This window comes from Somniosus microcephalus, chromosome 20 (assembly GCF_052327205.1).
Source record: "Somniosus microcephalus isolate GS21.2 chromosome 20, FLI_Smic_1.0, whole genome shotgun sequence".
NCBI lineage: Eukaryota > Metazoa > Chordata > Chondrichthyes > Squaliformes > Somniosidae > Somniosus > Somniosus microcephalus.
The window spans coordinates 22090832-22107379 of record NC_141006.1 but is presented as its reverse complement, the minus strand read 5'-3'; the positions used below and the strand labels follow the sequence as shown (position 1 = coordinate 22107379).

Genomic DNA, 16548 nt, shown 5'->3' with positions numbered 1-16548 from the left:
GCAGTTTCAGAATATGAATGAAAGGCCAACCAGGAGTTTCAAGATAGGTCAACCAGTTTTGGCCCGGGACTACCGCACAGAGAAATGGCAGCCAGGAATGATCTGCACACGGCAAGGACCTCTAATGCATACCGTGGACGTTGGAGAGAGCATTGTAAGACGCCATGCTGACCAGATTCTGGAGTCTGACCACTGACCAGCACGGTGGCATAGTGGTTAGCACTGTTGCCTCACAGTGCCAGGGACCCGGGTTCGAATCCGGCCTCGGGCGACTGTCTGTGTGGAGTTTGCACATTCTCCCCGTGTTTGCGTGGGTTTACTCCGGGTGCTCCGGTTTCCTCCCACAGTCCAAAGATGTGCGGGTTAGGTTGATTGGCTATGATAAATTGACCCTTAGTGTTAGGGGGATTAAATACGTGGGGTTACGGGGATAGGGTGGGATATGTGTTGGTGTAGGGGTTACGGGGATCGGGTGGGATATGTGTCGGTGCAGGCTCGATGGGCCGAAATGGCCTCTATCTGCACTGTGTGGTTTCTGTGATTTCTGTGATTTCTGTGATAGAGTCACTGGAAAACGTCAAATCTACACCACGATCCTATACACCTGGTGATGAAACCGAAGTACCAATTGCATCTACCTCAGAATCAGTGATATTGGAAGCAGACGAACCAAACAACGACGTTGATCCCGAATCAACTTTGCCAGAAGAACCTGATACCCCAAAGAGGCGTTATCCAGACAGAATCAGGAAGCCTCCTCAAAGACTGAACTTATAATTGCTTAACTTCAGCTAATGTATCTAGCAACAGTAATTGTAAATATGTTATTTAATTATTAATCGAATGTTATGTACTGTTTAGCTAAAAGGGGAGGAATTGTAGTGTATGTACCTTGAAGAAGGAACTATATTCTGCAGCCCCTGTATACTGCAGTACCAGTAGTGACCACCCCTGTATATAAGCCTGTGTAGTAACTTTGTATAGTAGTTCCAGTTTTGTCTCCATTCAGTAAACACCTGTTATAACCAACTTCTGTAGTCCGTGTCTCAATTACACACGGACATTACAGGAGCCAAAGTAGGTCAGCGAGCACAGGGGTGATGGGTGAATGGGGCTTGGTGCAAGTTAGCACACGGGCGGCAAAGTTTTGGATGACCTCAAGTATATGGAGGGTAGAATTACAGAGGTTGGCCAGGAGTGCTTTGGAATAGTCAAGTTAGGAAGGTATATACTGTATTGGCCTTGGCGGGGGTGCAGCGCAGATTCACCAGAATGATACCTTGGCTGAAAAGGTTAAATTATGAGGACAGGTTGCGTAGACAAGGTTTATATTCCCTTGATTTTAGATGATTAAGGGATGATTTAATTGAGGTGTTATAATGTTTAAAGGATTTGACAGGGTAGATAGAGAGTAACTATTTCCTCTGGTGGGAGAGACCAGACCAGGGGGCCCATAATCTTAAAATTAGAGCCAGGCCATTCAGGGTGATGTCAGGAAGCAGGAAGATGTCATCGGGGCCCGACTGCAATTTAAACTCAGGCCTGAGCAGGGAAGCTCACTGCGGCTTCCCTAGGACAGAGGAGGATCAGCCCCAGAGGAGGCTGTAAAAAGGAGTAAGTGTTTGTCTTTCCTTTGTGGGGTCCAGGTGGGGCCAGAGTTGCCTTCCACATCTTTCTGGATGGGTGAACGAAGATGGCCCAAACGACCTTCCTCATCCACAATTACCTTGTGATCGTGGTGAAGTCGAAAGCCTAAAGCCTGCGCTGGGTTCTGGGAGTTATAGTCAGGTTGCTTGGCTCACAGTGTGGTGGTGCTCTTTGCACACGCGTCGTGATGGAGGCTGGGCCACGTGGTGGCTTCTGAGAAATGTAGTGCAGTGGCTTGGCTCAGAACGTCAGGCCTCGGCTGAGCAGGATAGGCCGTGAAGGATCGGGGAGCTTAGCTAATGGGGATAGGGCGGGAAAGTGGAGTTGAGGTAGAGGATCAGCCATGAACCTATTGAATGGCGGAGCAGGCCCGAGGGGCCGTATGGCCGACTCCTGCTCCTAATTCTTATGTTCTAATAAATGCTGGCGTTTTTTTGCTCTCTCTACCAGACACTGAATAGAAGACACCACTTACTTCTGCGAAGAGAACGAGGCTGAATACGGTTTCCACAGGCGACGGTGTGAGATGGCACTTCCTGTAAAACACAAGCATTGGTTTGTACTGAACTCTCTTCACCTCAGGCACTCTGAATAGTTTAGTTGGATGTTTGTGAAGGCAACCGTTTCTATGGAAACTTACATCCGTAATTAGCCTGTAATTGAACTGAGGGCGCGCCTATTTATATTATGGGGGTAAATGTTGGGGGGCAGGGATTCCGCTTTGAGTGCAATCAGGAAATTTCACTCACATTGTGCTCAAAGTTGCGCTGGTTGAGTTACAGTTCAAGTTTCTGATAAAATTAATTTGCATAATCACAAATGTTAATTAACCAGCGCAGTCGGGCAGTGCAATCGTTTCTTTTTTCTTCTTTCCATTAAAAGGTATTCCTTGATGTATGTAAGAGCGGTAACCTGGTGCAGTTTGATTACTACAGCTGAAACTGGGTTCATCACCAAAAATAAGGGTGTCCAGTCCTCTGCCTGTGAGTAACCTGATTTAAAATCACTGAAAATGACTTTAAAAAACTACACTGCATCGTTTAATAGTTTCATTGGTGTAGACTAGTCAGTTCCCGAGTAAATTAAATATTTTTTGATATGAAAAACCTTTTAAAATATCCCTGTTAGTGCCCGTGCGCCGAGGAAACTGAGCGCAATTGAAGAGCCTTCCCGAACCAGCGTTATCGGTGGAATCTCGCAATTTAGACACATGGGCGTGTCCAGTTTTGTGGGCGGGGCCTGCTCCGGGCAAATTGAATCCTGAACCAGTGTAAAAAAATCATAGAAAACGCGAGCATAAGCGGGTTTGAGCGTAACTCACTTACATTTTAAATTCTACCATCTTCTGGGCTGGTTCGGCCAATTGCGCCCTCAATGCGTCTATCTTCCTAGCATAAACAAATGGAAACTCTACCCCTAGATGTTTGTGAGGCTGACTGATTTCATTGCACGTGAAACACGGTGTCCCATGCAACAGCCAGCGCACAATCAGTGCCTGCGGTAGCTATCACTCCTCCATCTGAAGGATGTTAAGGCAAAGAGCGTCTCAATGAGCACCTCTGATGATCCAGTCCGTACTTGGGTTGCCAACTGTGGTTGGATGTATTCCTGGAGGTTTTCTCACGTGACCTCCCACCGCCAACCGCCCCGCCCAGTCAAACAGCCCTTTTCCCCCCATCTCCAATATTTTTATACGTCCTATTCCTCCTATTTCTTATGTCCTTATGTTATAACTAACAAATGAAAGTGTGTAAAGAAAATTAAATAAGAACACATTTTTTTTTATAACACCCCTATAATTTTTCTCCCGGGTTGCTTGCAGCAGAGATTAATCTTTAATTCCTGGCGACTTCGAGACAATCCTGGAGGATTGGCTCCCCTAGTCTGTGCATGCACCGCCTGCTGTGATACGAGGCCCACAGAGTCAGGTTAAATCCCCGGTCTGTGGTGATCTGAGTCGGGGCAGTGGTTGGACGCTACAATCGGCCTGAGCTTGCACTCCTGGTCAATGTGCACGGGTGGGGCAGGACAGAATCACACTCAGCTGTGACACAGCCCAGAAATGGAATAGCCTACTCATACGCAGGGCTAGGAATTCACTGGCACCTGGCTTCAGGTGTGAAGGCGGTGATGCGGTCGCAACGCGCGCCCGAACCGGAAGGCCCATAAATTGGGCCTCGGGCCTCATCTAAATATTGTGGGTGATCTGCCGACACCTGTTGCGCCTCCACAGGCAGCTCGCACTTTAGCCGGATCGAATTTCAGGCCGCCTGTCTCACCGGGGGAAAGAACAGCGGGGTTGGTGGGGAGAGTTCAGTGGGGGGGTGGGGAGAGGACGGTGAGGGGGTGGGGAGAGGACGGCGGGGGGGGTGGAGAGAGGACGGCGGGGGTGTGGGGAGAGGACGGCGGGGGGGTGGGAAGAGGACGGCGGGGGGGGTGGGGAGAGGACGGTGGGGGGGGTGGGGAGAGGACGGTGGGGGCATGGGGAGAGGAGAGTGGGGGTGGGGAGAGGACAGCGGGGGGGTGGGGAGAGGATGGCGGGGGGGTGGGGAGAGGACGGCGGGGGGGGGAGAGGACGGCGGGGGGGTGGGGAGAGGACGGCGGGGGGTGGGGAGAGGACGGCGGGGGCGTGGGGAGAGGACGGCGGGGGCGTGGGGAGAGGACAGTGGGGGTGGGGAGAGGACGGTGGGGGCGTGGGGAGAGGATGGTGGGGTTGGTGGGGAGAGGACGGTGGGGGGTGGGGAGAGGACAGTGGGGGGGTGGGGAGAGGACGGTGGGGGGGTGGGGAGAGGACGGTGAGGGGGTGGGGAGAGGACAGCGGGGAGGGTGGGGAGAGGACGGCGGGGGGGGCGATCGCAGCTGTCAGTGTCCCTCGGGAGGAGCTGTGGAGCTAGCAGCTTCAAAAAGGTGTCTCAGGAGGGACCTTATTGTGATAAATCCATGTAGTGAGACAAGGAACTTGAAGAGGCGAGGTATTAGGATTAATACGAGTACTTTATTAAACGACTGCGAAACAACCAGGCAGGCCTGCATCCAGGCATTGCACCTTTGCTGACCTTAGCAGGAAGCCAACCCTTGACCTTAACAGGAAGCAAACCCCTGACCTTAGCAGTAGCATTGGCTACAGCACCACCTGGTGGATAACCTTAATCATAACATCCCAGATTACTATATCCCTCCTCCCTTAAGATTTCAGTATGAATTTCTTAACAAACAACCATTCCTAAGGGTCTCATAAGAAGTCTCCATTCACCATGTTCCATACTTGACGAATCTAACAGGTCAATATCAATCTCTCTGGTGGCTTGCGAGTCCTTTGTGAACGTCTAACAGTAAAGTCCCTGCTTGTTTGTGGTGAAGCCACCAGCTGCTCCTGAGCAGTGCTCGGAGTAACTGACTCTGCAACGATGGTTTCCTCTTGACGAATGGGTTCCTGTGGAATTGTCTCTGTCCCTGGTGATGGCACCACAGATGCACTTGGATAACTGGGGGCAACCCTGTCCTCAGTCATTGCATCTGGAACCTTCATTTCAATTTCCCCTTGTCTGGCAAGTATTTGATCTACATGTCTACGTACTACCCTACCATCACCCAACATGATCTTGTATGATACTGGACCTGTCATTGAGTCTATGAAGCCAGGAATCCACTTTGGTCCATAACTGAAATTCTTGGTAAGGACCGCAACTCCTTCTCCAAAACTTCGGCTCTTTGTTCTTTTGTCATGGTTCTCTTTTTGTTTGTTTTGTCTGTTTTCCATTTTCCTTTTTAGGTCTGGGGGGACAAGGTCAAGAGTGGAGCGTAGTCTACGACCTAATAACATCTCAGCAGGAGAGAGTCCTGTGGTGGATTGCGGTGTTATTCTGTAGCTGAACAGAACCCGTGACACTTTGGCTGCTAAACTCCCTTCTGCACTTTTTTTTATCATCTCTTTAAATGTTTGTACGGCTCTCTCCGCAAGTCCATTTGAGGACGGATGATATGGAGCCGAGGTCACCTGCACTATGCCATTTTTTCTCAAGAACTCTTTTGTCTCTGTACTCACAAAACAAGTGGCATTATCACTTACCACGATCTCCGGTAGCCCTTGATTATTGAAGCTCCGACGCAGGCAGTCTATAGTAGTAGTGGCGGAAGCAGAATTTACAGGATAAACATCCATCCCTTTGGAATGTGCATCAATGATTATGAGGAACATCTTCCCCATGAATGGACCCGCATAATCTAAGTGCAATCTTCTTCATGGTTTATCCGGCCACTCCCAGGGGTGGAGAGGAGCCGCTGCTGGTGCCTTCCGGTGTTCCTGACAAGTGCTGCATGTCTTGACTAGATTTTCTATCTCCTCATCTAGCTTTGGCCACCACAAGTAACTCCTAGCCAAGGCTTTCATACGCGAGATCCCAGGATGACACTGATGTAGTTGCTCTAGGATAGGCTGTCGTGCTGGCTGTGGAATAATCATTCGTGCTTCCCACAACACGCAACCATCCTGCACACTCAGCTCTGTTTTCCTGACACTGTAGGGTGTGAAGTCAGCCCCTTCCGGATGCTGTGGCCATCCCCTCACCACATATTCTTAAACTCTAGACAGTACTGGATCTTTACCTGTCCATGTTCTTACTTGCTCTGCAGTCACAAGTGCCATGTCAGTGTCCTCCAACATCAACACTCTGTCCTCTGGAGCTGCACGGATAGGTGTGCCTGGCAGTGGAAGACGGCTCAAGGCATCTGCGTTCCCATGGTACTTGCCCGCCTTGTAGACAATGACATACTCATATGCCCTCAACGTCACGGCCCACCTCTGGATCCGGGGTGACACCATCTGTGGAACTGCTTTCATTTCATTGAAAAGAGAGAGAAGAGGTTTATGATCGGTGCATATGGTGAACTTCCTGCCATATATGTACTTGTGGAACCTCTGTAACCCAAACATTACTGCTAACCCCACTTTGTCTAACTGGGAATAGTTTTTTTCCGCTGGTGTTAGAGTTCGGGACATAAACCCTATTGGTCTTTCAGTTCCATCTTCCATGCAGTGTGAAAGAACTGCCCCCACCCCGTAAGGTGAAGCGTCACAAGAGAGAATGATGTCTTTCTCTGCATTGTAGTTAACCAGCACATCCAACGACAGCATCAGTTTCTTGGACTGTTCAAATGAAACCCCCTGCTCCTCTCCCCACTGCCACTGTGTCTCCTTGCGCAGTAGTTTGTGAAGAGGTGCTAACACAGTTGACAAGTTTGGTAAAAACCTGTTATAATAGTTCAGCAGTCCCAGGTAAGCTTTTAACTCAGCCACATTTGTAGGAGCAGGGGCATCCTGCAGTGCTTGTACCTTCTCCTTGAGTGGATGGAGCCCGGTGGCATCCACTCTGTGTCCCAGGAACACTGCCTCATTCCCCAGGAAAGTGCACTTACTCCTCTTGAGCCGGAACCCTGCCCTCGCCAATCTCTGTAGTACCTCACTCAGAGTGCTCAGATGCTCCTGGTCGGTTTGTCCCATCACCAGAATGACATCCAGATAGATGGAAACATGTGGAATCCCTTGCAGTACGCCTTCAATTGTCCTCTGGAAGATAGCTGGACTAGATGAGACACCAAACGGTAAGCGGTTATATGTAAACAAGCCTATGTGTGTATTTATGGTGACATACTTCTTTGATTCGCCACCCAGTGTAATCTGCAAGTAGGCATGACTCATATCCAACTTTGTGGATTTCTTTCCTCCAGCCAGGTTTGCAAAGAGATCCTCTGTTTTGGGAATAGGATACTGCTCGAGTTTGGACACCTGATTGACTGTCAATTTATAGTCTCCACAGAGTCTTACCGAATTGTCCGGTTTTAAAACAGGTACTATGGGAACTGCCCATTCCGAACATTTCACTGGCTCCAGTATGTTCTCTCTCAATAGACGGTCAAGCTCAGCCTCTACCTTTGGCTTCATGGCATAAGGCACAGGTCGTTGTTTAAAAAACCTTGGCGGTGCCTCCTTGTCTACATAAATCTTAGCTGGGGGGCCATTAAATGAGCCAAGTTCCTCCTTGAACACATTCTCATGTTCACTCAACACTTCTTGCAAAGTCAACTGTTTGCCTGCATCTATTTGATGTACTGCTCCCCAGTCTAATTTAAGTTCTTTTATCCAGCCCCGACCTAACAGGTTTGGTCCGGTACCCGATACTATAACTATAGGTAGCTGTTCCACTGTGTCCCTGTGTTGCACAGTTACCTTAGCTGTACCTAATGTTGCTACTCATTCACCTGTATATGTTTTAAGATGCAGGGAGCAAGGCTTTAACTCCGGAACTTTTGCACGGTTCCACAATTTTGAGTACTCTGCCTTGTTCATTATGGTCATGCCGCACCCTGTATCCACTTCAAAGTTCACCTTAGAGTCATTTACTGTCAGTTGCAATGTGATAGGAGCCACTTTTGGAATGTTCTCTAACATGCTATACATTATGAACATGTTCTCTTCTTCCTCAGCTTCCCTGCTGATGTGGTGTGCTCCATGTTTTTTCACTTCTCTCCCTTGGTTTTGCTGTCCTCCTCCTTTTGGTTTGGATTTCTCCACAGGTGATTTCGCCCTGCAAGCTCATTTTATGTGTCCTTGTTTCCCACACTTGTAGCACTTTTCCTCCAGAAACCGGCATTCACTCGCCAGGTGATCGCCCTTGCATCTATAACATGCCTTCACATGCTCACGTTGTGGTTTCTGATGCATGTTCAACTTGTGCACAACAACCTGACCTGCAACTTGCGTAGCATTAGTCCTGTCTGAACCCTGTATTTCTTTTACATCTCGGTTCGCTGTCTCTATGGCTTGAGCAAGTTCCAATGCTTTTTCATAAGTAAGCCCAGTCTCGGATAATAATCTACGCTGCATTCGGTCATCCATAATTCCGCAAACTAGCCTATCTCGCAGCATTTCCTTCAGGTTGTTCCCATAATTGCAATCTTGTGCTAATTTACGCAACACCGCTACATAGTCCATTACATTCTCTTCCTCTTTTCTGTTCCTTGAATTAAACTTGAACCACTGTACAATCTCACTAGGCTTAGGGTTGAAATGTTCCTTTAGCAAGGCCACTAATTCAACAAATGATCTGTCTCCAGGCTTTTCAGGACTGAGCAGATTCTTCATGAAACTGTAGGTTTCGCTTTCCACTGAACTAAGCAGAATGGCTTTCCTTTTTCCGGCATCATTTATTTCATTTGCTTCAAAAAAATAACCCAACACTTCACAGTATTCCTCCCAGGTTTGTGCTTGAATATCAAAAGCGGAGACCATTCCTACCATGGCAGCCATACTCTATTCTGACTGGTAGCGAACTTTAGCTTGTGATTCTGTTGTTTAAACGTCCTGGCAGACTTCTCTTCTTTATTCAGGGTCCTGTTTTACCTCGTCGCCAAATGTGATAAATCCATGTAGTGAGACAAGGAACTCGAAGAGGCGAGGTATTAGGATTAATACGAATACTTTATTAAATGACTGCGAAACAACCAGGCAGGCCTGCATCCAGGCATTGCACCTTTGCTGACCTTAGCAGGAAGCCAACCCCTGACCTTAACAGGAAGCAAACCCCTGACCTTAGCAGCAGCATTGGCTACAGCACCACCTGGTGGATAACCTTAATCATAACATCCCAGATTACTATACTTATAGAGGGATGAAAGATACTGAACAGGAAAGAGAAAGTAAACACAAAACAATGTGCCAGGTTTCACTTGAATGGGGCATCCAGTCCTTGGATATTTTTCCTCACCCTTAAGCTCAAAATATTTTTGCGCTCTAACATTGCTGGAAGTGCCAGCTGATAACGGTACAGCAAGGGCATCTGGGGCCTCAGTGGACAACGGGACCAACAGTCTATCTCCTCAACCAGTGAGATTCAACGATAGAGAAAGAAACAGGAACGACTGAGAAGGTGGGTGAATTAGAAAGAGAAATAAAGAGAGGAAAAGAAAGATTGGATTACGAGAGAGAGAGAAATCTATCGACTTCTGTTCTGAATATACCCAAAGACTGAGCCTCCACAGCCCTCTGGGGTAGAGAATTCCAAAGATTCACCACCCTCTGTGTGAAGAAATTTCTTCTCATCTCAGTCCTGAATGGCCTATCCTTTATTCTGAGGATGTGGCCCCTGGTTCTAGATTCCCCAGCCAAGGGATACATTCTCCCAGCATCCATCCTATCAAGCCCTGTAATAATTTTGTATGCTTCAATGTGATCCCCTCTCATTCTTCTGAATTCAAGAGAATACAGGCCTTGTTTACTCAATCTCTTCTCATACGACCGTCCCGCCATCCCAGGAATCAATCTCATGAACCTTCGTTGCACTCCCTCTATGGCCATGAGCTGTGGGTGGCTCAGACAGGAGCTGAAGTATGTTGTAAGTCTCTGTCCAGTGCTCTGACACACGACTCAGACAATGTGAGAACCAGAAAAGGCCTCTCCTAGGAACATAAGAACTACTAGGGGAGAAAAGACCACGGTCCATCTCGTTCACCTTCTACCATCCTGGTAGTCACATGATACAACGATCGTGGAGTTGTTGACTAATCACAGCGATCAATCTCTATCAATTAGTCTACAACAGACCCAGACATGACACGAGGAAAACCCCAGTGGTGGAGAGCTTTGGGAACAATAGGTCCAAAGTCACCTGTCCCTCCCAAGCATGCTACACTCACCACATGTTGTGTCTCCAATTACTCACACTGTATCCCAAAATGTTATTTTCTCATCCAAACAGCCATTATAAATATCCCCAAAGAGCAGGATTCACTCTCATAGACCAGGACGCTACAATTCTCTGTTTGATTCTCCCACACCTGTAAAGCTCACCATCACCTTCTCAAGGGCAGTTAGGGATGGGCAATAAATGCTGGCCTTGCCAGAGATGCCCACAACCCGGAACGAATAAAAAAAATGTCTTCAAGAGATTTTCCTGTAAAGGTTACCAGACTTGTCATTGATATCACCCCCTGCTCTGCTGAAGTACTTCCCATTTGCTAGGTTTCACCTCTATCCTTATAATGAGTTACTTTAAAAGGGCTGTTCCATGGGACCTGGAAGACAGCCATTATGGGGCGGTGGGTGGAGGAGGGTAGGAAAGTATTTGATGCAGTCAGTCCAAGCATTCTCCTTTCACTGCTGTGAAGCGGGTTTAAATTCACTCCATCCTTCTGGTGAGACGTCAATCCGGGTTACCATCAGCCTGCTCAGATGGAAAGTCTTCTTCTTCTTAGGCTGTACCTCAGAACCGAGGAGGACTTGCTTCCACATTAAAAATTAGTTCTCAGGTGACTGATGAGTCCAATACGGGACCTACAGTCTCTGTCACAGGTGGGGCAGACGGTGGTTGAAGGGGCGGGTGGGTGGGGTACTTGGGTTGACGTGCGCTCCTTGCGTGCTAGCGCTTGGCTTCCGCTTGCTCCCGGCGAAGAGACACGAGGTATCCGGCGCCTTCCCGGATGCTTCTCCTCCACTTTGTGCGGTCTTGGGCCAGGGGTTCCCAGGTGTCGATGGGGATGTTGCAATTTTTCAAGGAGGCTTTGAGGGTGTCCTTGAAGCGTTTCCTCTGCCCAGCTGGGGCTCTCTTGCCGTGCCGGAGCTCCAAGTAGAGCGCTTGTTTTGGGAGTCTCGTATCGGGCATGCAGACGATGTGACCTGTCCATCGGAGCTGATCAAGCATGGCCAAAGCTTCAATGCTGGGGATGTTGGCCTGAGTGAGAACACTGACGTTGGTGCGCCTATCCTGCCAATGGATTTGCAGGATCTTGCGGAAAGTAAAGATCCCATGGCAAACAGCACCACAAAAACAGGTTAACAGATCATTCGCCAGATGCTTACAGAATAGCGATCACTGAACTTCAAAGGAAACACATCGAGGTGCTTCTGAAAAGTGTGGCAAAGCTCTACATAAATACACGTCCTTTCTTTCCCATGGATTTTTAATTATGTCAAAGAGGCTCCTGCAGGGGTGTGACACCTCCAGTCCAAACCACACAACATTCGTTTCTGCTGGCCCTCTTTGCGGCTCGATGAGTCTTATTTATACCAAAGGTCCAGTCGCTTCCCTTTGCCATTCGGTTCTGTGCTGTTACAGTTAGCCCATCTGCACACAGATTGGTTCAATGGCTGGACTAGCAGAGAAACCCAGTGAGTAATCGCAAGAGCTGGCAGAGAATAATGTTCAATGGTTTCCAAGTGCATTCCCCTGCTCTTACAGGCATTGTATACCATAACTTAATCTTCTGTTATCTGATTCCTTGGCCCTGCCGGAATTGATTTTACTGAACTGACATCCCTCCAACATTATCAGGGAACCAATTTGGGATTCTACATCCGACAAAGCCATGCCATTGGAGCCCCACAATTAAGAATGCCTTGCTCCCTGGATCAGTAGATGACCATGGGTTGTGGCACTGAATCTTACCTGACCAGCGAAGTCTCAGATCTGATCCCTGACATCAACAGGAGTGGCAGCTGGGGCTATATAATGGGCCTTGATGTGATTGGGAATGGATAAACGGTCCTGGTTCCCACTCCAGATTGCTATGTGGTGACTCCTACAGGAGGTATGTGTGTGTGTGTGTGTGTGTGTGTGTGTGTGTGTGTGTGTGTGTGTGTGTGGTATTCAGGAAAGGACATTGCCTGTGACAGCCGCAGTCAAATAGCTCACTAGCACTGGCTATCCGAGGTCACACGTGGCAAACGGCCAGTTGGGTGAAGGACTGACTGGCCATTCACTGTGGAATAATACCTCAGAAACAGTCAGCACCTTCAGTCATGAAGGAAGGAGGAATAAGAAGGCAATTTAAGAAGAAAAAGAGAATTCCAGTGGCACTTCCAATTAGAAGGCCTCGGACCTAATTAATGGTATCTTTAATTAGAATTTTCCCTTCAGAGATGCAATGAGCTTGTTTTACAAGAAACTTTCTCCCAGTTGGCTTTTCCTTAACTTGGGTAGTCAGTAACCAATCGGGTTATTGCATTTTACATTATGGCTATTTCATTGGCCAATTCAAAGCCTGATCCTCCAATCAGAGAGGTCGGTTTGGTTTCTGCATTGGTTTGGTTACCCTGCATCAGATTCTGGCCACCACCAGACTTCCCGTCCATTTACCCACAATGTTTGGACCTCACATACCTCGACAAATACTCTCGGGAAAAAGCCCCTTTTCCCGTCTATCTCTCCTTCCCACCAGCCTTGCTCTCCTGTGCACTTTGAATTCTTTATGATGTCGCCAATCCGGAGAGGCAGCTCTTCTTCCACCTGGGTCTCATAGCAGGTCACAACGATAAATTCCACTAAGGGCGACAAAAGAGAACAACAAGGATGGTTAGGAGAGGAACGAGCAATCAAAAACAGACAGGAAAAGACCAGCTGGTGCATTGAATGTTGTCCTGGCGTAACGGCTGCACAGTGTGACTCCCATATCAACACCCCCCATCCCCCCAACCCCACCCTACCCCGCCTCCTCACTCACCAGCCAAACAATCTCCTGGGAGAAGCAAAAAAATAAACAGAATTTTTTTTTAGACCAATTTAGGAAAAAAATTCATAGAATCATACAGCACAGGAGGCCATTCAGCCCATCATGCCTGTGCCGGCTCTTTGAAATAACTGTCCAATTAGTCTCACTCTCCTGCCCTTTCCCTGCAGCCCTGAAAATTTTTACTTTTTAAGTATTTATCCAATTCCCTTTTGAAAGTTACTATTGAATATGCTTCCACCGCCCTTTCAGGCAGGGCATTCCAGATCATAACTCGCTGCGTAAAAAACTCTCCTAATCTCCCCACGTAATTATGTTGGCCACTCTCAGTAACCTGTCCAGCCTTTTTGATGTGTTTGCAGTGAATACACACTCATAGGAACAGGAATGGGCCATTCAGCCCCTCGAACCTGTTCCGCCATTCAACTAGCTCATGGCTGATCTGTATCTTAACTCCATCGACCCGCTTTGGTTTCGTAACTCTTAATACCCTTACCTGACAAAAATCTATCAATCGCAATTTTGAAATTTTCAACTGACCTGGTCTCAACAGTTTTTTGGGGGAGAGAGTTCCAGATTTCCACTCCCCTTTGTGTGAAGACGTGCTTCCTGACATCACCCCTGAACGGCCTGGCTCTAATTTTAAGATTGGACCCTTTTGTTCTGGACTCGCCCACCAGGCAAAATAGTTTCACTCTCTCTACCCTATCAAATCCTTTAATCATATTAAACACCTCAATTAAATCACTGCTTAATCTTCTATACTCGAGGGAATACAAGCCTAGTCTATGCAATCTGTCCTCATAATTTAACCCTTTTAGCCCCGGTGTCATTCTGGTGAATCTGCGCTGCACCCGCTCCAAGGCCAATCTATCCCTCCTGAGGTGCGGTGCCCAGACTGAACACTGTGCTCTAAATGGGGTCTAACCAGAGCTCTGTACAGCTGTAATGTAACTTCCCCCCCCCCGCCCCCCCCTTTTGTATTCCAGCCCACTGAGATAAAGACCAACATTCCATTAGCCTTTTTAATTAATATTTTGTACCTGTCCACTATTTCTGTACCCCTAAATTTCTCGGCTCCTCCACACTTCCTCACTTCTTGCTATTTAGAAAATACTCAGATCTATCTTTCTTGGGTCCAAAGTGGATGACCGCACACTTTGCCCACTCGCTTAATCTATCAATGTCCGTTTGCAACTTTCTGCTCCTGTCTACACCATTTACTGTGCCACCTAACTTAGAGTAGTCAGCAAACTTCGATACACGGCTCTCTATTCCTTCATCTAAGTCACTTATAAATATAGTGAAAAGCTGAGGCCCCAGTACAGATCCCTGGGGAACACCACTAGTCACATTCTGCCAATTTGAGTACATGCTGTGTCAGCTGTGGCTCAGTTGATAGCACTCTTGCCTCTGAGTCAGAAGGAATTGAGCATAAAATCTAGGCTGACGCTCCAGTGCAGTACTGAGGGAGTGCTGCATTGTCGGAGGTGCCGTCTTTCGGATGAGATGTTAAACCGAGGCCCCGACTGCCCGCTCAGATGGATGTAAAATATCCCATGGCATTATTTCGAAGAAGAGCAGGGAAGTTCTCCCCATTATCCTGGCCAATATTTATCCCTCAAAAAAAAGTCACTAAAACAGCTCATCTAGTCATTATCACATTGCTATTTGTGGCACAAATTGGCTGCTGCGTTTCCTACATTACAACAGTGACTACACTTCAAATGCACTTCATTGGCTGTAAAGTTCTGAAGATGTGAAAGGTGCTATATAATTGCAAGTTCTTTCTTCTTTCTTACCCATTATCCCTACTCTCTGTCTCCTACCTCCTAACCAATTTCCTATCCAAGCCAATAGGATGCCTCCAATTCCAAGTGCTGTCATTTTTGTCAACAGTCTCTTATGTGGAACTTTAACGAATGAACATAAGAAACAAGAGCCGGAGTCGGCCAATCGGCCCCTCGAGCCTACTCCGCCATTCAATAAGATCATGGCTGATCCAATCTTGGCCTCAACTCCACTTTCCCGCTCTCTCCCCGTACCCCTCGACTCCCTTGTAGTTCAAAGGTCTGTCAATCCCCGCCTTGAATATATTCAATATATGCCTTCTGGAAGTCCATATAAGTAACATCCATAGACACTCTCTTATCTACCACCTCAAAAAATCCTACTAGGTTCATTAGACATGACTTACCCTTTACAATCTATGCTGGCTCGCTCTGGTCAGCTCATATTTGTCCAAATGCTCAGTCACTCAGTCCCTAATAACAGATTCGAGTAACTCACTGCAAGAGCCCACAACGTGTCTCAAAGGTTGGCCACTCTCTGCAAATAGAAATACCATCTAACGTAACGAACTTCTATTCTTCCATACCTCAGACTCATGTTCCCTGGTCCTCCCCAACCGATCTCGCTCAAATAGTCTATCCACATAAAGAAAGACTTGCATTTATATAGCGCCTTTCACAACCACCGGACGCCGGATTGAGTCTAATCCTTGCATTATTTTAAAGACCACAATCAAACCTCCACAATGTCTACGCATTTTTTTTAAGAGTAAAAAGCCCTCAGCTCTCTAAGCCTGGTAACTGAGGGCCTTTAAATTAGTATCAATCTAGTGACCAAACTGCACCAATGAAGCTGCAACACACCAAAAATTGCTGGAAGAATTTTCAATATACTTGTATAAATAACCTGCCAGTAACCCCACAGGAGATCGACTAGTATATATTAATAACACGACAGCAACGCACTGTAGGAATTCATTTACTGCAACACCCCCAAGATAGTCTAAATATTTCTCTGGGACGCTCTGTGCCTTCCCTAGGGCAGTCTGAATGTCCCTGTGGGGACAGTCTGGACCTCCCCTGCATCAGTCAGATTACCCTCCCAAGGCAATCTGAAAGACCCCTTCCCCTGGAGCAGTCTGATTGCTCGTTGTCTCTTACAGCTCATCCAGGGCAGGCGGAACATCCCGTTCTGACAGTCCGCAACTTCCTTATCCCTTCCCCAGTGTTGTCTGTGTGTTCCTGTTGCTCGCTATCTAATTCCCATTTACAGTGCCTGTTAAACTGAACGCCTCTTACCCATGCTCGTTGCTCTGTGGTACACTTTCACCGCAACAGCTGAGGAACGATTTCAAAGTCTCACGCTTAAAAATACGCAACTCAAAAATGAGACAACATTTAGTTACAAAAGGCGCCTGTAGATCAAAAAAAGCAAAGTAATTGTGACGCAGGGCGTGCCTGGAGGAGGGCAGGCAGCCACATGAACAGGTGGGACAGGTTTGGAGAAACAATCTTCAGCTAAAAAAGAATGCATTTCCGGTGGAACACTAATTTCAAATAGCTGAGGGCTGAGAGAGAGACAATAATAGTGAAGAGAAAGAACTTGTATTTA

The 16548-nt window shown here is 47.5% G+C and overlaps 1 protein-coding gene across 1 annotated transcript in view; it reads right to left on the bottom strand.

The window, feature by feature from the left end:
• mnmip1 (manchette microtubule inner protein 1) overlaps positions 1-16239 on the bottom strand; it is a 145140-nt gene extending 128901 nt beyond the window's left edge. Inside the window, exons 1-3 of the mRNA XM_085963172.1 lie at positions 16236-16239; positions 12801-12961; positions 2123-2183 (exon numbers count right to left, since the gene is read on the bottom strand). Coding sequence (XP_085819298.1) covers positions 2123-2183; positions 12801-12961; positions 16236-16239 — 226 coding nt within the window. The remainder of the gene's footprint in view (positions 1-2122; positions 2184-12800; positions 12962-16235) is intronic.
• Positions 16240-16548: the final 309 nt, after the last annotated feature.